This window comes from Ursus arctos, unplaced genomic scaffold, assembly GCF_023065955.2.
Source record: "Ursus arctos isolate Adak ecotype North America unplaced genomic scaffold, UrsArc2.0 scaffold_18, whole genome shotgun sequence".
Lineage (NCBI taxonomy): Eukaryota > Metazoa > Chordata > Mammalia > Carnivora > Ursidae > Ursus > Ursus arctos.
Window position 1 is genome coordinate 19,357,864 of NW_026622852.1, and position 26,530 is coordinate 19,384,393.

The 26,530-nt window shown below is 43.8% G+C and overlaps 1 protein-coding gene across 8 annotated transcripts in view; it reads left to right on the top strand.

Moving 5' to 3' along the window:
- Positions 1-26,530, top strand: part of TEK (TEK receptor tyrosine kinase) — a 91,046-nt gene that overhangs the window by 32,336 nt on the left and 32,180 nt on the right. For 4 of the 8 annotated variants that reach the window (XM_044386883.3, XM_048223461.2, XM_026506429.4 and 1 more), the window contains exons 2-8: positions 7,009-7,320; positions 16,040-16,150; positions 17,014-17,166; positions 20,804-20,935; positions 21,254-21,394; positions 21,948-22,076; positions 24,993-25,144. In XM_044386883.3, the coding sequence (XP_044242818.1) occupies positions 7,009-7,320; positions 16,040-16,150; positions 17,014-17,166; positions 20,804-20,935; positions 21,254-21,394; positions 21,948-22,076; positions 24,993-25,144 (1,130 nt within the window). Of the gene's footprint in view, positions 1-6,968; positions 7,321-16,039; positions 16,151-17,013; positions 17,167-20,803; positions 20,936-21,253; positions 21,395-21,947; positions 22,077-24,992; positions 25,145-26,530 lie in introns of those variants that run through there. The other 4 variants (XM_057313498.1, XM_057313499.1, XM_057313497.1 and 1 more) reach the window with 3 other exon arrangements.

Consider the following 26,530-nt stretch of genomic DNA (forward strand, 5'->3'; position numbering starts at 1 on the left):
GCACAGTACCTATTAAGTAGTGTATGATAAAAAGAGTGCTAGCATTTGTCCCTACAGGGTATAATCTGAGGCCTGCTGGCAAGGTTACCCCTCTTCCTTTGTCACTCTCCTCATAGCAACTATCGTGATCCTGAACTTTTTCAATTATAGACTCATTTCTTTTATTTGCTCTTCTAATAGTTCTCAGTGTGTGGGCACTTTAGGCTGTTCTTGATTATTCTCTTTTTTGTGCAAGCAAATCAGTCAAATTGGCTTCTCTCTCAGGAGCTGGAGATCAGGGCACTGAGGAGTTAAAGAGTCTTGTTTAATTCTGTCTTGGAAGATATAGATAACAGTCTGTAGAAGTAGACATGCACACCTTTGGGCAGCGTAAGGGCGGAGGGGAACTTGGCAGGTGACTGAATTGGGAGAAGAGCCCAGAAAGAATAGGTGGCGTGGCACCAAATGTGGATTCCCCTTACACCCAATACATTTCCTGGTGCTGGATGAACGTGGTCCAATTAAAGAGCAGTCTTCTCTCAGGGTGAAGTGGACAGGAAAGATTGTAAGGCAGCATTGCAAGGCTTGGGGGAATTTGCAAGGTGGCAAACTTCACTTCTGGGTATTCCCAATCTCTCTGTCCTGTATCCTTTCCAGATTTTTGGCTACCTCTCCTCAGGGTCTTTCCTCCCTTGCCCTGCTTCTTCCAAGCTTCAGGATTCTCCAGGTACCATCCTGTCAGATCTGTAAACATTCCAAATTTCCTCACATTAAAGATCTGTCCATTTATACTCCTACCCCCCGGTGACAGCAAGGGCCCTGGAGAGAGATTAGCATTTGGGGACTGGCTTTACCATTGCCTTTCATGTGACCACTGATCAGTCTCTTGTCTGTAGGCCTCAGTTTACCTTTTATACATTGTGAGACTTGCATCGGGCAGTCTCTCAAGTCCCTTTCAGTTTAAGCAAACCTTGATGTGATGGTACCATTCTACCTCCACTCCCACCGTATGGAACAGAGTTTGCAAGTAAGTGTTCATGTGTGCTTGAACTCAGTGAAGTCTCACTGTGTGGACGTTCTGCCTATTCCCTGGAAATAAAAAGTTTCCTGCCAACTGTCCGATGCCAATTCTAACTAGAACATGTTACTTGTCCTGGATGGAAAATTTCTGGTGCCCTAAGGTGGGGAGAGGATGCCATTTCCTCCAGGAGATAGACAAGGACCCTATTTGGCTGGGAGGTAGGGATGGGAAACAGGCATGCCCTTTGAGGCAAACTGGCTTGGCATGACTCCTGGTGAGAGCAGTTTGTTGTTAGAGAGGCACAGCCTAGTCACATCAAGGATGTCCTTGTCTAACTCCCAACTCCCAATTATACAATAAAAAAGTTAGTAACTTCCTTTAGTTATTTCTAGTCTTGTACGTTTTGGTATCTTCTCGTTAATTGCCCAATTCCTTCTTGGAAGGAACCTTGAGGATAACGTTATTGCTCAGAGACTTAATACATACATAAAAAGATCATGGAGAACAAAAAGAGATGGAAGTGTTGGAAGCATGCCTGGGAACTGGGTTTCTTCAGAGGAGGCAAGAAATCAGAGAAGATACTAAAAATATTTTAACATAGATACATAGAAATGGCTCTAGTAGTTCTTAGGGTCCAATAAGAAGAAACTAATGCCAACTTTAGGATAGATTTAAGAAAGAACATTCTAGAAGTGAGTTCTATTAGACACTTAATCATTCTTAAAATCCTGCTTCATAGTTACCCTTTTGGGGAAAACTATTCTGTCTTCTCATACCCTTTTGCTTTACCTGAGTAAGTCCAATTCTCCTTCAGGCCAGATGTCATTTCCTGAGGGAAATTTACCTGACCCACACATCCTCCGCCCACCCAGCCAAGTCTGATTAAGTTCACCGTTATGCTATCCCATAGCAACTTGTCATTCTCTCTCACAGTATTTATCATGGTTCCAGGGTTACGTTTATTTACGTACTTAGTTTCCCACATGTGTCTTTCACATTTGCCTGTAAGCTACATGAGGGTTGAGATCATCTGTTTTATTCATTGTTGTGTCTCCAAGATGGAGTACAGTCCCTGGCACAAGGGAGGGACTCAGGAAATTTGTTTAGTAGATGGATGGACATACAAATGACTTCATGAGAGGTTTTTAAACTATAGATAATTTTCCTTTTCTGGACATTATATATATAAAAAATAACTATTCTGCCAAATATCCTGGATAGTTTGGGGGTTGTCTTGGCTTCTTTGGCTCTTTGCCAATTCCCTCATTCCAGAAATGCTTTGGCTAACATAGTGTTCATTGACAATTTAAATATTTGGAAGTTTAAGATATCTACTGCTGTTACAAAGGTGAGACATCCAAGAACACCTTGGAAAGATTTTAAAAGTGGTCAATATCAAATTTCCAAGAAATCATTCATACAGTTGCTCTGAAGACAGTATATCTTACTCCAAACACATATCAATGAAACTGTACCAATACTATGATTCTAAGTTTGGGTCCTTAATTCATTTTGAATTTGTTTTTGTGTACAGTGTAAGAAGGTGGTTCAGTTTCATTCATGAATGTAGCTGTCCAGGTTTTCCAACGCCATTTGTTGAAGAGAATGATTTTTTCCCATTGTGTTTCTTACTTCCTTTGTTGAGGATTAATTGATCATATAATTGTGGGTTTATTTCTGGCCTTTTTATTCTGTTCCATTGATCTATGTGTCTATTTTTCTATGACTATTTTTGTTTGTTTTAAGTTTTTATTTAAATTCTAGTTAGTTAACATATAGGGTAATACTGGTTTCAGAAGTAGGATTTAGTGACTCATCACTTACATGTAACACCCAGTGCTCATCACAAGTGCCCTCCTTAATCCCCATCACCCATTTAGCTCATCCCCCTTTTAGTCCATCCCTGCCCACCTCCCTCCATCAATCCTCAGCTTGTTCTCTATAGTTAAGAGTCTCTCATGGTTTGCTTCCCTCTCTTATTCCCCCCATTCTCCTATGTTCATCTGTTTTGTTTCTTAAATTCCACATATGAGTGAAATCGTATGGTATTTGTCCTTCTCTGAGTGACTTATTTCACTTAGCATAATACACTCCAGCTCCATCCGCATCTATGACTATTTTTAAAGAAAAGTATTTCTTTGTCTTAGTTAATGAGTCATCATTTTGAGCACTATTAAATACAAGAAAATCTAAGTACGAAAACAGTTAATAAACATTTTGAGTTACCACAATGCAGTTTAATAAGCAAATGTTACTGTGAAAGGTTAGATGATGTGCTGTTAAGCCCACAAATGACAGAGTGAGCAAAATAACGTTTTAGGATATTATGCTTCAACTGTGACGGACAATCATTTATTAACTTGGCAGATGCCATGTCATGATGGAAAGCATTTCCTTACAAACAAGACACATTTTAGGCAAATATTAGGAATTGTTTGCAAGGTCTTTGCTAAGGAAAAATAATACCAATCCCCAAAGCATAAACGATGTATGACATTCAATATGCATCTTACTTACTCATACAGCAAACTTAGCCTTGATGTTAGATGTGTCAAGAACTCAGCACTGGCTTTGGCCGGAACCCTTCAGACCTTGCTTGAGGTGAAACAACTCCACGCCAGTCCCCAGTGAGACTTGGAGAAGACAGTGCTATCATGTAGGAAAAGGTGTTAGGCACAGGAGCTAATATTGGTGTGAGCCCAGATGGGGTCTGTCTTCTGGCACCTTCTCTGAGGCACACGTCCCCAGTAGCAGATTCCTCCGTGGCATCAGTTATGCACCTGCTGTCACACCTTTCACAGTGTCAGTGGCTGAACTCTTTCAAGAAGCCACAGGCCACAGCCATACCCAGTGCGTTAGGGCCCCCGCTCCTTTATTCTCTTTGAGAGGCCAAGTGTGGCTACCCTTCTTCTCCCAGTTCTCAAAGGGTTTTTGTTGTTTGTTTGTTTTTTAACCCATATTTTTCCCCAGCACTGTGGAATGGTATCACATATCCTATTAGTCCAAAGGAGAGAGAAAGAGAAAAATGCATTACTTGGATGAGATCCAAAAAGATTCGGATGTAGGGACAAGTGATGAGAGACACATACATTCCTCTGGCTCTTGAGTCCCTTCCAAATGGATCTTTTTAAGGGAAGAGCAATAGCATTTACTTTTTACATTTAATTTTTATTTATAGGTATTATTCAAATGGTTCAAATGCCAGCATCTGTAAGTATACGGTGAAAAACCTCCCTCTTATCATGTCCCCCAGCTACCCTGCTCTGCCCTAATGGGTCACTCTTGTTCTCAGTTTCATGTCTCACCTTCCAGAATTTCTTTAAGCCTATACAGACAAGTACAAATACATACTCTTGTTTCAGGAAAACTAGGTAGATGACTTTTAAGATCCATCCCAGGAATCTGATAGGTATTTCTTCTCTCCAAAGCTCACATAGAAAATCTTTCTGATACTTCCCTGGAAATGGCATTACGAAGGACAGACACCTCACTGGTGGGAGAGGGCTTCCTGTAACTGGCATGCTGAGTAAGGGGAGGAAAGTGCAGTCCAGTCTGGACCCTCGGAAGTACGCGATTTCCCTTTCTGTCGCTGAAAGCAAAGGGAGAGAATGGGAGGAACAAAAGGAAAAAGAAACCAGACCCATACCCAGAAACCATGTACAGATGAAGTGTGGCTGTCTTTTCAAATCAGCTGCGTTTTCTATTATTTCCTAAAGTCATTAAATAAACCAGAACCAGTGCCAGTGCAAGTTCAGTGAGTTCAGAGCAGATCCCTTGGTTTTGGCAAGTCATTCACCTGGTCCTAGAAACGAGGCTGGATTGAACCGGAGCTGAAAGAATTATGGCGTTTCCTTCCTCTGATGACTCTCTCTGGGAACATGCCTGGAATGAGTGAGTGCGGGAGACAAGGCAGTATTCACTCTGAGGCACAGCTGGACATACATGTGGAGGGGAGCTGGGTTCCAGTGTTATTTCTGGAAGCCCTAATTCCACTGCTAGTTTCCCTCACCCTCTCTCACAACATTTTTCTTATCCCAACCCCTGTCTCTTCTCTGGAGATTGTGAAATTACCATTGAGGCTTGGAGCAAGATAGACGGTTCAGGGTCAGGTTTGGAAACCCATTCAAAGCAAGATTTTCTCCCTTAATCCCGTGTATTGAGTTAACATAATAAGAAAAAAAATATAGCTCTCATTCCCATTTACATTAAGATTTGACTTTGACATTCTTCTTAGAGAAAAATGTAACTCCTGATAGGGTCATTCTCAAAACATCACTGCCTACATCCAACACTGGCAGTTGCCATTAAAAGAAATTGTATGAGGCCTTCCTGGCAGGTATCACACTTGGCAGAAGCCGAGGCTCAAAAAAGATCCAGTAACTGAATACCAGTCAGCCCTAAATACTCAGCAACCATCGACCGCCTTTCTGTGGCATCTTATAAAAACGGTGACTTTGCTTTTTCCTTCTCAAACTCAGTAACTCTCTAAATAGCCTTTTAAATATGGGCAAGGAGGTCAGGTTAGACTCAGAAGAACACTTTCACTTTTAACCTCATTATTCTGGAAGTGGGAATGGTGAACTTGAATCAAGCAGATCTGGAATAAAATTTGTTCGTCCATCCATCCATCCATCCATCCACGCACCCACCCACCTGTCCAAGAAGTATTTGTTAAGTCCTTTATATGTGGAGACTAGGCAGGGTATTCCTATGTAGGTCGGTGTGAACAAAACAGCTTCAATCCTTGTCTTCATGGAACTTGCCATCCATTGTGCTTGACCTGTCTAGTCCCCGATCATTGTATGTAGACCTAGGGATCACCCATCACTTGAGCCAGAGAACATCCTCCATTCCTGTATTCCACACTTGATAAGAGCAGAGAATAGGCAAAGATTTCATTTGTTCACCTTAGAAATTTTGGAAATCAGAATAGAAGAGAAAGGAGGGGAGGGAGGGAAGAGAAGGGAGGGAACGTGAAAAGAAGGGATTTTTCTTTTCTAAAATGTGCTTTGTCATTTATGGAATAACTTTTAAAGGCCGGATAGGATTTTGTTTTTACATTTGGGGAGGATTGAGGTTTGGGTCTAGGTGTTCAGGACACAGAATAAAGAGAACTGAAATAATGGTCATTATAGGCCCCACATATAGCAGACACAGCGCTGAGTAAGTTGGGTACTTTATTTCATTTAATCTTGACAAGAATCCTGCAAGATGGGTCTTGTTAGCCTCGTTTTTTAAAATAGCTTTATTTTTTTTTTAAGATTGTATTTATTTGAAAGAGAGAGTGTGAGAGAGAGGAAGAGAGAGTGAGAGAGACCAGGACCAGGGGGAGGGAGAGGGAAAGGCAGACTCCCATACTGAGCAGGGAGCTGGACACGGGGCTGGATCCCAGGACCCTGGATCATGACCTGAGCCGAAGGCAGACACTTAACCCACTGAGCTGCGCAGGCGCCCTTGTTAGCCTCATTTTAAAGATGAGACAAATGAAGCTCAGAAGGAAACGGGGACCTCACTCAGTCCCTCTCTAGGGTAATTCTTTGATAACGATGAGAGGCTGTAAAGTTAGCATACAGTGTATATAGTTGACATATTTCTTGAGAATACTTTATTGTGGCAGTACTACATTATCATTAATTTTTAAGGATTAATTATTTTCATTAATAATTAATGACAATAATACTATTATTGTGAATTTAACTCAACAAGCATTTGCTGAATACCTAACTAATGTCACATAGTGGGTAGAGATATAATGCACAGCTTTGCTTTGGGAGATGGAGAATAACTGAGAGTCCCTGGAAGCTACGGTGTGAAGCGGGGCAGGAGGGGTTAGTAGTGTCTAGGTGATGCCATGGTAAAGAGGCTTGGATCTTGCCCTATGGAACAGTAGTGTTTTAGAAAGACGGCTCACAAGCAATTTTTAGCCAGGACTTTGTAAGCACCGGTTTATCCTGTGGAGCCATGTTAATAACCTTCCTCATAGATGACGCATCTTCTTTCTTTTTTAGGAACAGTGGACAGTGCCATGGACCTGATCTTGATCAATTCCCTACCTCTCGTGTCTGATGCAGAAACATCCCTCACCTGCATTGCCTCTGGATGGCGCCCCCATGAGCCCATCACTATAGGAAGGGACTTTGAAGCCTTAATGAACCAGCACCAGGATCCACTGGAAGTTACTCAAGATGTGACCAGAGAATGGGCTAAAAAAGTCGTTTGGAAGAGAGAAAAGGCCAGTAAAATCAACGGTGCATATTTCTGTGAAGGGCGCGTTCGGGGAGAAGCAATAAGGATCCGGACCATGAAGATGCGACAGCAAGGTAACACGCGCCTTGGTCGGGGGCCCGGGAGGTCCGCTGAGACTCACACACTGTCCTGCTCTGGCCGCGGCTCAGTTGGAGACCGGGTGTGGGCCGCGTGAGTGTGGAGCTTGGGGACCTCGTCTGCTACTGTCCAAGCATCGTTTGTCTCTAGTACACACATAGCATTCGGGGTAAAAGAGACCAGCCGGTCCACCTCGCTCATATTCGACCCCTTCGCTAGACCTCGTGCCTAGTTCATGAGAGGAAATGAAATGTGTGACATATTGTCCTAAGAGCTCTGTGGCCTTTCTGGAGATACGCACATGTTCCATGGATGTAATATGGAAATCAGAGCAATGAAGCCAACTGTCCCTGCCAAAATATTAGCTGTTTTGAGTTTTCTTGTTGCTTTTGCATTTGATTCTTTGTTTTGCTTGCCCCTGAGTATTCTTTTTTTTTTTTTTTTTAAAGCTTTTTTTGTTTTAAGATTTTATTTATTTATTTGACAGAGAGAGAGACAGCCAGCGAGAGAGGGAACACAAGCAGGGGGAGTGGGAGAGGAAGAAGCAGGCTCCTAGCGGAGGAGCCTGATGTGGGGCTCGATCCCAGAACCCCGGGATCACGCCCTGAGCCGAAGGCAGACGCTTAACGACTGAGCCACCCAGGCGCCCCGCCCCTGAGTATTCTTAACAGAAGTTACTCTTTTCAGGGGACAATGTGGTAGAAATAAAAGACTTAAAAGGGAAACATCTATCAATAACTCAACTTACTTGGCTAGTGTGTTGGTTATCTGTGGCCATAACAATGTTGTGTACCACACAACCGCCAACCAGAGTGGCGCACGCAGTAAGAATTGATAGCTTGTGGGAGTAAGTCAGCTGGGCTGCTGGGGGGCTCTGCTGTCCTTGACTGGGCTTTCTCACACATGGATGCTGGCCGACTGTAGGCGCATTATGCCGGCCTTGGCTGGGCCAGCCCGGCTCTGCTCCATGCGTCTGTTTGCCTTTCGCAGGCTAACCTAGGTATATTCTCACCGAGATGGCAGAAACGCAAGAGAACAAGGGGAAACACACAAGGCTACTTGAAACCTAGCCTCAGTGTCGTACACGCTCTCTCCTGTCTCATTTCATTGCCCAAGAAAGTCAAATAGCTGAGCCCAAAGTCAACATGGATGGGCATCCCACAATTAAATGGCAGCGATTATGGAGACAGGGAGGGATGAAGAATTGGGGCCCTTTTTGCAGGCTACCATTCTTGGAAAGAGACCACGGTTTCAGTTGAGAACTTGAGTGACCACACTTAGCTCAGAGAACACCGGAGCTTTGAAGGGAAACACTGAGGGGCTTCTGGAGGGGCTGTATTATTCTTTGCTACTGCCTCACCAGCAGCGATGGGATGGACTCTTTCTCCCAAAATACAACAAAATACAAACAAAAGCTAAATCTTTAGGCCAGTCCATCAAACCGATGACAGTCGGAGGAGATAGTTGTGCATATTATTTAATGATTCTATTTTGCCCTAAGGCTCCCAGGCCTGGACAGGCAGGTAGACTCCTGGTATCCTGATCTCTCCTTGCTCTGACTGGATTGATCTGGCCATTCACTCATCAGCCCTTTTTTGGGGCTGGTCATACCCATAGCGAAGGAGTCCTTTCCAGATCCATGTCATCATAACCACTGTGGCCTGAGAATTGTCATTTCATGAGATAATGACATTGTGAACTCTTCAGGGTTTGATTTTTCTCTGTAAAACTGATCCACACACCTCTACACATGTCTCTGATTGGCAGTTGTTGTTTTTTTTAAGATTTTATTTATTTATGTGACAGAGAGACAGCCAGCGAGAGAGGGAACACAGCAGGGGGAGTGGGAGAGGAAGAAGCAGGCTCATAGCGGAGGAGCCTGATGTGGGACTCGATCCCGGAACGCGGGGATCACGCCCTGAGCCGAAGGCAGCCGCCTGAAGACTGCGCTACCCAGGCGCCCCTGATTGGCAGTTTTTTAAGATAGGCGTCTGCATGTGTTTAGACCAGTGTTTCTCAAAGTTGAATGTGCTAATAGATCACCCGTGGGTCTTGGTAAAGTGCAGACTCTGGTTCGGTAGGTCCTTAAGGAGAGCCCCAAGATTGTGCGTTTCTCACAAGGTCCCAGGTGATAAGGTGCCTCTGGGCTGTGGCTCTTACTTTGGGTAGCAAGTTCAGCCCCTATCTGGGGTCCACCTGAAAACGTTTCTTTGAATTTGCTAATGTTGGTAATTAAAAGATTTGAAGGCAGCAAGCTCACTTTAAAGTCAAAAGTGAAAAAAATCACTATTCATTACAAATGAAGGAAAAGATTTTCTTAGTGAAACTTTACCGTCACCTTTAAATGACACTAGGGTGAGTGGGAAAAGTGCGCAGCAGACGTTCCCAGGAATGCCGCTCTCCGGTGAGGGGAGAGAGTTTGAACAAAGGGATGTGATGTGTGCCAAAGGTATCATAGCGAAAAAGCCAGCCCTATTATTTTTCACACGTGTCGTTCGGGATTTGACTTGTATAAAGTGTTAGGCCTTTCTGCTGACGTTTCCACATTCTGAATGAAGATAATCTGAGATTTGTGCCCCCGTAGCTGCACAGGAATGAAATGTGAGGTGCCACTGTGCCCTTTTCAGACTGGCCTGCGTCTGTCCTTGACAGTGTAGAAATAAGAACCTGTCGAGTATATTAAACCAGAATTTGGGGTGTCAAAGACCAGCCGTAAACTGAACGTCGAGGCCAGCACAGGTAAAGGAGAGCTTAAATTCAGTTCAATAAGGTAAAGGCAGGCTTGCTGGTGAGAAAGCGTGGAGAGAAGATGCCTTTTAGGCTTCTGCTCACCTGAGTTTTAATTCTGTCTCCACCACTTACCAGCCCTGGGGCCCCGGGCAAGTTCCTTAACATACGTTGGTCTCATTTTTCATCATCTGGGAATGAGTATAACAGTACCTTCAAAATTGTCTTAAGTTTTACATAAGATGGTGTATACCGAAAGCCAGTCCCTGGGGTGCATTTACATGAAGACTTGGTGGATACGGTAGATGTGCTGCTAGAAGCTGGGGTGAAATGAGGCATTGCGGAGTAAGTTACAGACTAACAGTAGCGCTTGTAAGTGGTGGGAATGGGATTTGATGCCAAGTGGCCTGACTGCAGCCCGTGTGGGTGGCCATTACCATACCCTTGGCACTTCCATCCCACTGCCTGTCAACCACCCTGCCCCATTCTGAGCACTTGTCCTGTAAAGGAGAGCAACTCCAACAGAAAGCCTGCGGAGTAACCCAGGGCCCGCTGTAGAGACGGGTTTGAGCCTAGCTCTGCAACTGAGTCGGATGCAGGGCAAACTACTTCGTTGAAATCAATTTTCCTCATTTGAAAAAAAAATAATGGGTAGAGGGATTTCACCACAGACATTTGAGAATCAAATGAGACCCCCACTATATCTGGCTCATAGGAAGTCTTCAGTAATCATCATAGTGCCTTGGAATAAACGATAATTTAGTAAGATTATTTTTCTACTCAGTTGTGGAAAAACATAATACCGTCCATGAACATAATTGTGGAAATTTCTACAAAATAGAAAAGAGGTAGTGCTTTCTCTCCTGCGTTTTAATGACAACATCTCGGGCTGTTGAACTGATTCCGTTTCTTTTGCTGACCTACGGTGGGAGGAAAGTGATATCCTTTATGGTGAATCAGGAAAACCTCCACAACTATGTCTTCGTGACACTATTCATTCCCTAGCAAAACACGGTGGGATCTCAGGGGTGCCTGCCCAGGGACATAGCAGGATAGGATAAACAGCGACGTATTCCTGCTTGCTGCTGACTCGTGCATCTAGGGAGGAAGTGGAAAATCCATTTGAGATGTGCCAAAACACGCTTACATTGGCTCCCACACCTCCAAATGGTCAAACTGTTTTTATCAATGGCATCATGCAAAGAAATCAAAAGCAATTTGTTCAAACTCACTAGTGATTTCATTTGGGGGTAGGGAGGTATAAATGAAGTTTGAAACATTTTCACATCCAAACGGCTGTCTCAGAGTGTTCCATCAGGAGGAAACATCGATGATTTCCTTCCTATTTTCATTTGAGAAGTAGCTTTACTTTAAGAACATCAAACCTTCCAAACATGATTTGTGATGTTGGTAGAGAGGAGCCGTCTGTATCTAAATAACACAAATGAGTGTGTTAAAAACAAAAAGAAAATAGGAAAACTTGAGATCTGATTCATTCATATGTTCTTTCATTCTGCAAGCATTCTAAGGCCTCTTTTTGTGTCTCACGTGGGAGCTGCAGTGACGGTAACATTTCCTGAATACTCATGTGCCTGACATTCCCCTAGCAATTTTATATACGTTACTGTATAATTTCGTCTTTACCAAATGTGTCTCTGGTGAGGACTGTCAGGACCTGTATTAATAGATAAGGCTTCTATCTATTGCAACTTAGATGCATTCACATACATGGTTTCCATTGTTGGACCTGGAAAGGTTCACTCAGGCTGATCCCAGAAGCCAGACCCCAACCTACACCCTGTGCTGCCTTTCGAAACAGATGTGAACTTGTATCTTGGAGCATTCAGTCTAGCCGGGGAGCTGCACTGTGCGGGGGCTGGCGTGGGGCGTGCAGGGCATTTGGAGGACAGCCTTGGGGCACTTACCTGGATCCCAGGGGATGTGTAAGGTTCCTGGAGAAAGGGACATCTACATGGCGACTGAGGATGAGTGGGACTTGGTGAGACATAGGGGAAAGGAAGGAGCAGAGAAGAAGGGAGGGAGTTTGTGACTTGGGTGTGAGTGATTCCACGGTCCATTTGCAGAACTGAATGTAGTTCAGTTCTGCCATTGAGAGCGGAGGTGATGGGCCTGGAGTGAGATGGGTCTGGAGAGCTAGTGTTGTTGAGCAAGTGTTTGCGTCTTGACTTTGTGTCTCAACTTTCACAGGGATTCACGGTCAGGAGGCCTCGGGTAAGGGACTAAGTCGCCCTTAACTCCATCTCCCACATGGGTAGACAATGGATGCACCATCTTTATAGCACACTTGTGAGACTGTACAAAATAATGGACGTAAAACTACACTATTATCCTTAGCCTTTATCATTAAAGGAGACACCCAAAATTGAACTCATTATTTTACATCCATGAGAAACATCTTTGTTTATCACTGTTAGTACTATCTCTTCTCTTCGCCAGCCCTTAAGGAATAAGTGAATCATGTTCTTAGTTAAGTTCTGCCGATTAATTAGCCCATCCCAATGACCTTGAACAAGTCATCTTCAAGTTCAGGCCCTTGCAATCTCATTTATAAACGAGGCACTAGGACTTTAAAGCCTTTTGAGCGCTAACATTATATAACCTCTGAAAGGCTTCCAGAGCCAAGTAACCTAGTCCAAATCCTGACTCTCCCATGAACTTGCTGTGTGATTTTGGACAAGTTACTTTACCTCTCTGTACCTTAATTTCCTCGTTTGTAAAATTAGGATAGTTGTAGTACCTATCTGATAGAGGTGTTGTGAAAATTAAATCTGTATGAAGTGCTTAGAAAAAGTAGGGCCTGGTGGTAGGCACTACTGAAAGGTGCTTATTGTTTTCATGATCCAGTCAAGTCACGTGACATTAATCTATGCATACTGTGTACAAGTGGGGCTCCTGGTCATCAAAGTACAGCGTGAAGGTTGTAGACCCCTTTATTAGTACTCAGCAGAGAACAGTCAACCTAGAGCCAGTAATGCAAGAGGTGGCAGGCTGGATAGGGGCGGACTCCGCAATGACCATGTTTCTACCTAAGAAAACAGGGAGCGTATGGGGCACCTGGGTGGCTCAGTTGGTTAAGTGTCTGCCTTCGGCTCAGGTCATGATCCCTAGATCCTGGGACCGAGCCCCACATCAGGCTCCTGGCTTGGTGGGGAGTCCGCTCCTCCCCCCGCCTGCTGCTCCCCTCTGCGTGCTCTCTCTCTGACAAATAAATAAATGAAAGCTAAAAAAACAAAAAACAAAAAAAAACCAGAAACAGGGAGCTTAAAAGGCACAAAGTCTGAAATAATAAAGAGCCACAGAATGGGGAAAAAGAAAAGCCCCACTGGAGTTGAGCCTAGTGGGGAATGTCGGTTCCTTTTCAGGATACAATGCCGAGTGAGAAGTCCCATGGTCCACTCCATGGTCAGATCTTCACACAAAGGGGCAGAAAATAAAAACAAGCTGCAGATAAAAGAACAGTATAAAATGATCACAAAAGATTCTCACAGGAGCCCGGGATCATGCCGCAGAGGACAGGAGCTGCACACGTTAGGATGGCTAGAAGAAGCCCCTTGTCACTGCGAGCGGGAGCCCCATCAGGTCCCCCTGCCAGTCTCTGCGTGCCTTCCCTGCACGCTTGATCCATTTCAGTCCCCATGAGAAAGCTGCCACTGTTGTCCATATTACAAACGTCAGCACAGCGGTGTTGCCGTTTTATATTTGGGAAGGATAGTGACCTCTTCTAAGTACCCAGGGGCTTGGAATACATCATTTCATATTCCCAACAACCTTTCAAAGTGAATACATTTACTTCTAAATTAGAGATGAAGAAGCTGAGACATTCAGAGTTTAAGTAACTCCTTCAAAGAGGTCCAGTAAGTGGCGGTCGGTGGCTTCAAGCCCCCCGGGACTATCGTCTTCCAGCGCTCACAGCGCCCTTGGATCTATCCAGTTTTTCCTCTAGGTGTGCCCCATGTCACCAAACACATTGATGGGGGTGTCCTGGCAGGGCACCATGCCTGGGTGTGCAGGCACAGAGAACAGGCCTAGGAACCTGAAGCTGAGTCCTTCTGAGTGTAGTTCAAGGCGTCCTCCGCCCCCAGGGCAGCCCTCGGAGCCCCTGTGTGCAGGTTCCTGATCAGCCTCTCTCAAGCCACCAGTCCGAGAGCCACAGAGGAGCCGGGAAGGAAGGCTGATTACCCCTCGGTCTGCAGCAGGCTTGCTCCTAGGCTGAAATGCCTCAGGGATCCACACCTTAGGTCACAGTGTGCTTTGCCATTGATTTCTAATTTAGGTGCTTCTGGTCCGAGAATTTGTTCTATAGGATATTGATTCTTTGCTATTTATGGAGATGTGCTTTGTGGCTGAATAAGGGAGGCAATATGCTTGAACACATATGTTCTTATGCCCACGGATCTTTCGTTGCGTTACTCAGATTTTCTCTATTTGTCCTTAGTAATTTTTGGTCTGTTCCATGCATCAGGTTCTGAAAGTTTCTACAATGCTTGCGGATTTGTCAGTTTCTTCCTTTCAATCTGTCAGTTTCTGTTTCGTGGGTTTTGAAGCTGTTGTTAGATGCATATATAAGTTCACGATTACCAGAGCTTCCATTTTTATAGCATCATGTAAAGACCATCTTTATCCCTGAAATTTTGTTTTGGCTTTAGAATAAATTATTTTTTTCTGACATAAATACTGCAATATCAGCTTCTTTCAGTTAGTCTGGCATACATTTTTCTCTCCTCAGTCTTCTGTGTTACTATGTTTAACATGTAGGTCATGAAAAAGACCATATATAGATGTATGTATTTTTTTAAAAATTCATTCTAGGATTCTCTGGCTTTTGACATACATTTGGTAGAATCTAGCTTTTCTGTATGCTGTGAATTCTATTTGGGCTTTTTTCTCTCCTTTTAGGTCTCCTGCCCTCCATGTTTAAACTTACATATTCTGATTTTCTTCTTTTGGTGGCAATCCTTAAATTTTTAAAAATGGCTTAACTTGAATGTCATTTTATCTCAATAAGGCCGAAGTTTTAAAAAAATTGGCTTATCTCAATAAAGCCTGAAGTTAATCCCCCTTATTCTTGTAATTGTGGCTCTCTGTAGATTATGGTGTAAATTAAGGGAATTCAGAAACTGTTGTGGCTGAAAGAATGCTAGAAGATTTTATTCACACATCTTGTCCAACAAACCAAAAGACTCAGGCAATGTTGTGTTCCAAGACTGACACAAACACAGATGTTTCCAAAAGGGTTTTATAAGTGAAAACCAGTAGCTTCCCCAGGGTCTTCCCAGTACTGCCCAGTCCCATAACTATGTCAGTATGCATGGATGTCTATATGTTATATATTTTTATTATATAATAAATATGGTTTTTTATGTATAATTAAGAAGAGGAAGGGAAGATGCTGGACCCCATCTTTGCCTTCTTGTCCAATATTCCAATATTTACATCATTAGTAACAAGTCCAAATATTGAGAAATGCTTGAGGCATTCCAAAGCAATTAGAATTAGTTGGATTAACACAACCCAAAAGGACCATGACCCAAAAGGGAAGAGCCATTTCGCAAACGTCTAACCATTTCTATTCATTTCCACTTTGAGAAAATGTGGTAGGGATTGGAGAAGGGTGGATGAGTCATTGTTAATATAGTTTATAACTAATATCAGGTCTTAGTTTGATATCAGATATTAATCAACATAAAGTCCTTATCTCCCCAACTAGTTGCATGGAAAAAATACATATATGTATAGTGTGTGTATATATTTACATTTTTACGGAGAGAATGACCATTCCTTTCATCACATTTTCCTAAACCTTAATGGGGTTTAAAACCCATTAACTGCCATTGTTTTTCCTGTCCTACATATCATCTGACTTCTGGCAAGTGCCAGGACCCATCTTTTGAAGTTCAAAGTTCATTTGCTCCTGGAGAAAACGTGTGACCTCATTTTCTTATTTGTTTTCTTTCTGTCTTTTAAAAGCTTCCTTCCTACCAGCTACTTTAACCATGACTGTGGACAGGGGAGATAATGTGAACATATCTTTCAAAAAGGTGTTGACTAAAGAAGAAGATGCAGTGATTTACAAAAACGGTGAGTATGTGTTTCGTTTCCTGCCAGCACCATGGTGTGAGACATCAGATAGCACGAAACGTATTGGGTCATTATCCTGGTGCGGTCTTGGGGGCAGATGTTGGAAGCAAAGTCGTTATGATGCAAGCCAGTTGAATCTTATTAAAGAATCTCTATTAGGCAATGTGGTTGGTTGCTTAATTAAGTAAAGTAGAGATTCATATACATACATGAATGTACATACATTCTATATTTACGAATGTATAATATGAAATTGTGACTGTACAGTAGACCCCCATCATGATGTGACAAGTGAGGTCTCAGATTCAGCCATGTGAAATGAGGGTAGCTTGACTGCAAGGTTAAGGACATTACCAGATTGAGCATGGGAAGCCAACTGGTGGTAGGTCTGGGGGTCCAAGGGTGTCTTACAAATCCATCCCGCTCCTACTGTGGTTTGGCACCACCTGGTGGCAGTTGCCCCACCCAGCTGAAATATTGATGGGGACTATTCTGAGTTCTGCGGGGGATAGGACTCCCAGACTGGAGTACTGATTCTAGGTATCTCCCAGTTAATAGATAAGTTGGCAGGGGTGCCTTTGGCTGTTCATCTCTTCCTGCAGAAGACAAGCACGTTAGCTTTACCTCTATCTTCATACATTTGGTAGTAGGTGGTGTAGACCAACCTATCTGCTCTATCACCGTAACTTTCCCAGTTTGGGGGAGAGCACTGAATGGCTCAGCCTTTCCGCTCTTCTACATCCAATATGCTGGAGCACATTTTCTATATCCGACCGGGGAGAGCTGATGAAGTGGAGGGGCCAGATGGGGAAAGAGGAGTGTCTTCGTGTGACCCACTGTTCTCTGCTCTTCTCCCTGATCAGGTTCCTTCATCCACTCAGTGCCCCGGCACGAAGTACCTGATATTTTAGAAGTGCATCTGCCTCACGCTCAGCCCCAGGACGCTGGCGTGTACTCAGCCAGGTACATAGGAGGAAACCTCTTCACCTCGGCCTTCACCAGGCTGATAGTCCGCAGTAAGTGATGGAGAGGCCACAGTCTGTGACGATTGGTTTTTAGATCGTTAGCTGCAAATAACAGAAACTGACTCAGGATACTTAGGCAAAAACCAGGGATTGATTGGAAGTATACTAAGGACTCTAGAGAATTGGCAGAACAGCTGACAAACAAGTTTCCAGAAAAGATAGGCCCCGGGGGAGATCTGGGGCTCAGCAGGGGTGGGGGCGGCTGGACTTTCTCTCTAGGAGGCCACTCCTACCCCAACTGTGCTTCGGCAATGTTTGTTTTACTTACTAAATTTGAATTTCCAGGACGAAGAATCAGATTGGCCTAATATATGTCAAATGCCTACTGGCCTAGACCAATGAGCTGTAGTCAAGGGTGGGGCCAGATACTACAGGGAAGACTCTAGGACCTCACACTTGAATAGCAGCTTCATTCCCATTAAAAAGGGGGCATCACAATGAGCTAGACAGTCTCCCTGAAAGGTGTCTGATACGCGGGGCTGAGTTAGGCCTTCTGGATTGGTCTGATATCTAGTTAAACAGTGGGTCTCCTGTGAGGCGCTTGGGTGGCTCAGGCACTTAAGCATCCGACTCTTGATTTCAGGTCAGGTCATGATCTCAGGGTCATCGGATCAAGCTGCTAGTCGGGCTTTGCGCTCAGCACGGAGTCCGCTTAAGATTCTTTCCCCCTCCCTCTGCCTTTGCTCCTCCCCCACCCCCTCGTGCTCTCTCTCTAATAAATAAATAACATCTTTTTAAGAACCACATTAAGTCTCTTGTAAATCCCACACTTTCCAGATTTTTTAAGTCTCAAATGGGATTTCTGTTTTCTTATTTGAAAAATGTTCATGAGTTAGAACTAGTAAAAACTCTGCCACCCCCCCTACACCTATCAAAGTGGGGAGTAACTATCAACCATTAGTTTTTATAAGAAATTGATTTATAGAAAGAAAAACTTGCCTTGAATCTTCCTGGCTCTACCAAGTATTCAAGATATTAGACAAGTCAGGTCTAAGTATTTGGGCCGCTCTGTCATTCTTCTAATGATTGGAATCTCTCACTCGTGAACAGTTTCTCTTTTTCTTTGCATTATATTCATTCATTTGTTCTGTGCATTGTGTTGGTATGAAAGTACGAGGATAATAAGATGAATCACTGTCCCTTGGGTAATTCTCAGAGCAGTTATATAGGCAAATGGATAAATAGTTTTGCATTGTGACAATAGAAGTATGAGAAGTGTCGTTCATCTGGTTTGGGCAGGTGGAATCCCCTTTCATTCCCCTACTCTCATGTAGAGTCTAGACGGCAAGAGCACAGTTGGCCTTAATTTCATTTGGGTGTTTCTCTCCAGTCTAATACAGCACCATGAACCAGGGGTACTCAGAGTCTGGGGTATATGGGCCCATTTTCTAGTAATATCAGAAACATCAGATGTTGACATATGGTAAAAAGATTTAACTTTTTAAAAAATGTCCAAACAAACATGACTTAATATAGACTAGAAATTGAAACTCACCTGAAATTTTAAGATAAAGCAAAAGATTTCAAACACATTTGATCTCTAGCCCATCTCTTGAGACCTCTAGGAGCACATGGTCATTCCTTTGCTCAGGAGTATATTGGTGAAACTGAGAAGCACTGCTAATATCTAAAATAATTCTAAGGAAGTTTGAGTTAGGCTTCAGTCATCCCATTTAAGAGTATTTTTCCCCAGTGTAATTTATTTGATGTTCTAAGCAACGAGGCACAGCTGAAGGCATTTGCCCATTTCTCATAACTCTAGGGTATGTATGGGACACATTGAAGCCCAGGAGTAAATCAGTCCTAAAGACTCTGTGTTAAAAATCACACTGGTTTATTTATAGGATTTCTTTTCGATATAAATTCTCTCTCTGACAAAAGATTTCTTACAACCAACGAGTTTATAGGATTTCTCTCCATATGCACGATTATTTGGTTTCCTAAAATAGAAGACCTCAGGGCTTTTGATGAAAATCACAGAAGCCTGATTGCATCTTGTTGCTTATCAACAAACTCTTTTCCTGGCTTCTCCATCCCCAGGACATTACCCGAGTTTTCCCCTCAAGCTTTATTCTTTTGTCTTTCCCAGGATGAGGGGAAGAGCTGAGAAAGGCCTATAGAGAAGTAGAGAGCTAGAGGCACAATTTAAAGTAACATGAAGCCCATTGTCTTCTCCACAGGCTGCCATCATTAGTTTCCAGCAAGTGCAAATAACCTGTGGTCTGGCTCTCAAGAAATCACTAATTGTGCAGAAGTATTTTTCCCTTTATATATTAAGGCATGAAAATATTAACTTTTAGACATTTTGTAGCTTTATCTATTAAATGGAAGTCTGTAAGAAAGGGTCTGTGTAGACAGTCTTCCTGATTATTTTAGAGAAAATACTGATAACCAGGAATTCTTGCCAAAGAAATTATAAAGTTACATCAGCTGTAGGCACAGGTCCAAGCTCACCACCGTGAGACTAACATTCAGAGACAAAGACACTAGTTCCTTTCAGATGAGAAATTAAATCCCTGACCACAAAGGGTCATCCCAACCCCCCTGTGTTTTTTCCTTATATCAGAAGGTGTCCTTGGACCTAAAAAACTATTTAAATCACCAAATGTTAGAAAGAAGTATCCAGGAAAAAAGAATCTAGAGCATTTTACCATACTTGTACTTTGGGTTTTATGTATCTTGTTTCATTTCCTGTATGTTTTTTACCTGAAAAATAGGTGGATACTCCTAGGTCCTGCTCACTTCTTTAGCTGAATCTTGTCTCTACAGACTGTAGACCAGAGGTTCTCACGCTCTGGCATGCATCAGAATTATCTGGAGGACTTGGTAAGCATAGATTGCGAGGCCACCTCCAAGTCGGTAGGTCATGGATGGGGAATACATTTGAGATTTGCATTTCTAGCAGATTCCCAGGCAATGGAGAAGCCGTTGGTCAGGGATCACATTTGGAAAACCATTGTTCTGACTCTGATCATACCTGCAGCTCTAGAACACTCCAGGCTTTCCTCCCCTGCCTCACCTTTGCTTGGAACACGTTCTGCAACCTATCTTCTTTGCTGATTATGTGGTCATGCAGATTCTGCTTGCACACCACCTCCTCCGGGAAGCCTTCCTTTATGCCCTCCTCCATCCCCAGGACAGGGTTAGGTACTCCTTGTCTGTTCTTTCTTTCTTTCTTTCTTTCTTTCTTTCTTTCTTTCTTTCTTTCTTTCTTTCTTTCTTTCTTTCTTTCTTTCTTTCTTTCTTGATTTTATTTATTTATTTGAGAGAGACAGAGATAGTGACAAAGAGCACAAGAGGGGGGGAGAGGGAAAAGCAGGCTCCCTGCTGATCAGGGAGCCTGACGTGTGACTTAATCCCAGGACCCTGGGAACATGACCCAAGTGGAAGGCAGATGCCTAACCGACTAAGCCACCCAGGCGCCCCTCCTTGTCTTTGTTTCTATCCTTATTTCCTGTTTCCATGTCTGTTTCCCACAGAAGACTGGTAGCTTTTAGAGAACTGAGATTGTATTTTGTTTCTCTTCACTTACGAGTGTCCGCTGGAATGACTGCCATGTGGTAGGTGCTCAGTAAAGGTTTGTGGAGTGAGTGTGCTCTACTCACCAGAGCCTTGTTTTCCTTAAAAGGATGTGAAGCTCAGAAGTGGGGACCTGAATGTAACCGCGTCTGTACTGAGTGTAAGAACAATGGTGTCTGCCATGAAGATACAGGAGAATGCATTTGCCCACCTGGGTTTATGGGGAAGACCTGTGAGAAGGGTAAGTCAAAAGCACTTGATGAGTAAGTTGTGGATTTAAAAAGCCATCACTGCTGCATACAGAATTTTAACTCTGGACACCATTGGCAACAGAAACTAAATGGCCCATGTTAGGCCATGTGGGAACTCGGTGTGAATTGGAAAAAGGTGCCCTTTCCTAAAGATTCTTTATTGCCCATCACTATAAGGCTGTGCCCACCACAGCTGAGAATGGATTATTTGCCATATTCACTAGTCTAGGGGAGACCCTTAAAAGAAGACCCATACATTTCAAGGGGTTGAATATTTGACTCTGAATCATCTTTTTCTCCCCCCAAAGCTTGTGAGCTGCACACGTTTGGCAGAACTTGTAAAGAAAGGTGTAGTGGACCAGAGGGATGCAAGTCGTATGTGTTCTGTCTCCCAGACCCCTACGGGTGCTCCTGCGCTGCAGGTTGGCAGGGTCTGCAGTGCAACGAAGGTACGTGCCAATCACACCCCTGAACAGAAAACGTGCTGGCACGTAAACCAAGGGGATCCAGCTTGCTGGAAACAATAGCAGGGGATGTACCGGACTGGTCACGCACCTCTCCGCTGCTGAGCTGCAGGATTTTGAATCACAGATGTTTTCATCCCAAGTTAATGATGCTTTCATAAAAACTCTGGACCTTATAGAAAGTGCTTCTCATGCACGTCATCCGGGGTTCTTATTAAAACACAGACTCTGATTCCATTGTGTGGACTGGCACCTGAGGTCTGCATTTCCAAAAAGCTCCTGGGTGGTGCTCATGCTGCTGGTTTTGAGACCACACTTCGAGTTGGAAGGCCATAGAGATTTGTTTTTTTCCAGTGGGCTATAGATATCAGAGCTCTGAGGTCTGATCCAGACAGGATTTGGGATTTGAAAATAGAGGAAGATCTTTTCTTCTGTGGACCTTACGGAGGCAGTACTAACTTCCCCCTCCTAGCCACCCACAGCCTTAGTTTTCTCCCTTCGCCTCTGCTAACAATGGTTCTGGTGTCTTGGTTTACAGCGTGCCAGCCGGGTTATTACGGGCCGGACTGTAAGCTTAGTTGCAGGTGCACCCACGGGGAGCTGTGTGACCGATTCCAAGGATGTCTCTGCTCTCCAGAACGCCAAGGGCTCCAGTGTGAGAATGAAGGTAAAGCAAGGTAACACTGTAGTTAGGGCCATGTTTAGCAGGGCTGAATGAGCTTTGCTGGTTATAATTCTTGCCCCAGCAGCCCAAATTCCTCAAGCCACTTCTGTTTCCATTCAGAAGTTGGGAAGAATAGATCCCAAGTCCTAAAGGACAACATTCTTGTTCTTTTCTACAGGCCATCCTACTGGCCTTCATTTCTCCTTCCACTAGGAATAAACCACGTGCTTTTTGTGGCACCATAAGTGACGACGGGCTAACTGAGGGCCCTGCCTACCTCGTCTGTTCCCTTCCCTGGGACCGATCTTTTCCCAGGATATGGGGAAGAACTACTTTGGAGGGATTTGGACAAAATATATTTTCAAAAAGAAAGATATGAAAAGGAAGCAAAAATAGAAAAGATGAAGTCTCAAAATGAAATTTTAAGTAATTCTAGTTCAGAAATTACCGTAGAGGGGCACCTGGGTGGCACAGCGGTTAAGCATCTGCCTTCGGCTCAGGGTGTGATCCCGGCGTTCTGGGATCGAGCCCCACATCAGGCTCCTCCGCTGTGAGCCTGCTTCTTCCTCTCCCACTGCCCCTGCTTGTGTTCCCTCTCTCGCTGGCTGTCTCTATCTCTGTCAAATAAATAAAATCTTTAAAAAAAAAAAAAAAAGAAATTACTGTAGAGCCAGGTACCCACAAACTGACCCACAGACCAAATCCAGTCCGCTCTTTTTTTTTTTAACAGCTTTATTGCGTTATCACTTTTATACCATGAAGTTCATTCCTTTTAAATGTACAACTGAATGATTTTTAGTGTATTTACGGAGTTGTGTGACCATCACTGCAATCCAATTTTAGCACGTTTCTACCATACCAAAAGGACCTTGTACCTATTAGCCGTAACTCCCACTCTCCTCTTCTCCCAGCCCCTGGCAACCATGAATTTCCTTTCTGTCTCTATAGATCGACTTATTATATAAACTGTAAATGGGATCACACATCCCGTGGTCTTTTGTGGCTGGCTTCTTTCACCGACCATCCTGTTTTTGAGGCTTCACTGTATTGTAACATTTATCAGTACTTCATCCTTTTTATTTCCCTACCGTCTGTTATTATAAAGAAAATTTGATTGGCACGTAGTCACACTGATTCATTTAGAACATATAATCTATGGCTGCTCGCACATTGTAGCAAGGTTGAGTAGTTAGTTACCAGAGAACTTTCAGCCTGCAAAGCTGAAAATATTTACTGTCTAGTCCTTTACAGAAAAGAGTTGGCTAATGCCTGCCCTAGAATATACTTTTCAAAATTAAAAGAAGCATATTTTTACTTATTTTCAAAATTCAAAAATAACATATATTACTTTTCCAATCCTACAAACCTAAATGTTTGTATAGGAATCTACACTCAGAGCAGCAAGACCAAGACCCTTACAGCTTTTTCTCTGTTCATTTTTAGAGTCAGAACAAATATGGGAGGAAAATACCAACAATTGTTTTTGCAAAGGCTTTGGCTTAGTTTTATGTGTTCACTTTTTTCCCCAGTGTTCAGACTTTTGGCCGCAGGGCAGGAACCTGGGAGGGTCTAGGAAGGGAAGGAAAGGCCTTGGGGCTGCCGGGGGATTGGGTTGAAAATAGGCAGCTAACAAGCCGAACGATTTGAATTTTTAATTTCATGCCTGCTTTTCTTTTCTGAGCCTGAAGTTGCACAAGGTGTGAGAACCTCAGACTTAGATCGGGGCCGGCTTCAGAGAGCAGCCCCCCGCCCCTTTCCCTACTTCTGCTCCAACTCCACCTGCGCACCCACCTTCACCTCCGGCTGACCGTGGGGAATGCAAGGCGACAGTGTAGGAAAGACTTAACTGCCTTCAAAGTGTCAAAGCGCTTTTTAAAGCTCCTTTGTGAATTACAGGCTGAAAAAGCTGGTAGATTCTAATCACAATCCCTTCAAGTCTACAGATAGGTCAAGGAATTACCCTCGTAGTTCTCAGACCTCTTTCCTTCCTGCTCCATACCCTTAACTCAGTGCATTCTAGGCCCAGGAAATAGGACATGAATATAAAACACGAATGTTGTGTTTACGGTGGCCCCGCCTCCCCCCCCCCCAAGTATCCAACAGCTTGTAAATTCCTGCTGATCTTGGGGGGCACTTCTATCACCCACATTCTTCACTAAGTGCTGGACTGTTTTCTGCCATGTCTCACATTTAGTTACAGAGGGTCTGAGGTTCTCTAAAACCCCACAATTCAGAATAAAATTGCTATATTTCAGGATGATTCAATCTCTACAATGTAGGTATCACACAAGGGGTCCTGTTACCCTTGTCAATACCAGAGATATTGTCTTTCAGTATTGGCAGCAACACTTGTGGTTGGGCTGTTGCCTAGAAACCAGTTTGGGGGGGTAGTTCTATTCTACTTCACTTCTTGCATGTCAGTGTGAATGTTTTTCATTGCCTGCTACTTGCAGATTCGCTGACCTGTGTCTTGTATATTGAAATGGAGGATCGTGTTGGTCAGCAATATCTTGGGGTTGTTTGCTGAGTCAAAGAGGACCAAGTTTTTGTTTTTGTGAACATTCTCTTAAAAAGTAAAAGGAGGGGAAAAGTAAGGCCGGGAAGATGTGGCCATGATGATCGTTTTAATATAGAGACTGTCGGTTCCAGATCTGCTGAGGGGAGCACAGCATCATGGCGGGGTGCTGACTCTGGATTCATACAGATCTGAACTTGATTCTGGACTCTGAGTCTCAGTCTCCTCATCTGTAAAATGGGGACCACAGTAGCATCCCCCCAGAAGTTTATTATGTGATGATAAAACAATATAATATCTGCAAAGTTCTTACCTGGGACTTGACTTGCCCAATGGTAGCTGGTTTTATCACTGTGGCTGCTGTGTCGACGATTAGATTTCACAGCGCTGCTTTCCCCGTGCAGGCACGCCAAGGATGGTCCCACAAATAGAGGATCTGCCAGATCACATAGAAGTAAACAGCGGTAAATTTAACCCCATCTGCAAAGCGTCTGGCTGGCCACTACCTGCCAATGAAGAAATGACTCTGGTGAAGCCGGATGGGACAGTGCTCCATGTAAGAGTTATTCTTAATCCGACTCCTGACACTACTAGATGCTTTCAGTGTGGTAATCCCCGCGCTACAGGCTGGATTCCACCCTGGGCTTGCATCCCCCAAAGCCAGCGTGTTGTTACCTTGGACAGAAGGCCGGGTCCCTGGGGAGGTAGAGCAGTCACTGCGGCCTGGCCAGTGCCACAGGGCAAGGCTGGAAAGAGACCACCGCAGCGGAATTGATGAAGCTGAGTGCCCACGAGAGCACTCATCCCGCAGAACTTTCCGACTGTGGGGGTTGAGAGATACGTGTCAGCCTACGCAGCTCTACTCCTCTCCGTATATCCCCCTGTTCTAACTTCTCGTATCAGGAAGAATGGGGTGGTCTTGTGGCCACCAAAGGGTGTGGCAAGGTGTGGCCACATGAATCAGCAGGAGATTCTTGTGTTACCTACCACGGGCTATCAGGAAATGGAACTTTGATGACTGGTCTACTTCTATTGTGTTCTTTGGAGCAAAAATTAGCAGAGTATAAAAGAAGGGAGTTCAGCATAATTTGGTTGATTCTAGATAGATCCACTCCCACACTTCCCATTCAGAAACCATAAACCATGGACTCCCCTGGATCTGAATACATTCCTGCCCCCCCCCCGCCCCGACCTCGTCACTCTGCCCTCGTGGCTGGTGCTCAGCGTGGGTTACGGTGCTGTTAGAGCAGTTCTTTGCTGGAAAGGACTAAGCAACTTTTCAATATGTTGCCCTTCTCTCTCCCAACAATCTCACATGCAGCACAAACCAGAGTTTCCCAAATTTCTCTGTGTCACCAGAGATCCTCAGGAAGTTGATGTATTTTCGTATCTGAACATTTTGAAATGGTTATCTTTTTTTTTTTTTTTTTCCTCTCAAAGATGACTGAAAATCAACCTGACAAGAGGGTAGATGCGCGTGGCCTCCCGGGGGCAGGATATATAGAATGTGCCATTACTGCTTTCTATGATGTTCCTGATTCCATTCAAACAGCTCATTAGGTAGTGAAGCCAATTGACAGCTTCTTAAAATCTTGTTGGCCTTTTCCTGAGTTAATGGAAGTAACAGCTACCGTCTAGTGAGGGTCAACTGTGCTGTAGACATGCTGCTTAATATTACCTGTCCCCTTTCTACAGAAGTAGAAACAGGCTGGGTGAAACTGAGTAAGGAATTGGGCAAAAGTGGCAGAGTAGGGATGTGAATTGCCGTCCACGTATCTTCAGAGCCCTGATTTTCCCCCACAACACTGCACTCAATAGCTCCTCAGTTATTTTGGGAAACCATTTTGTCCTCTCACCCCAGCCATCTCTGTACGAAACCGGGAAGGAACAAATGTTACCAGAGCAGTTTAAAGGAATTAGATTCCTAGCCTGTAAGTGTTTA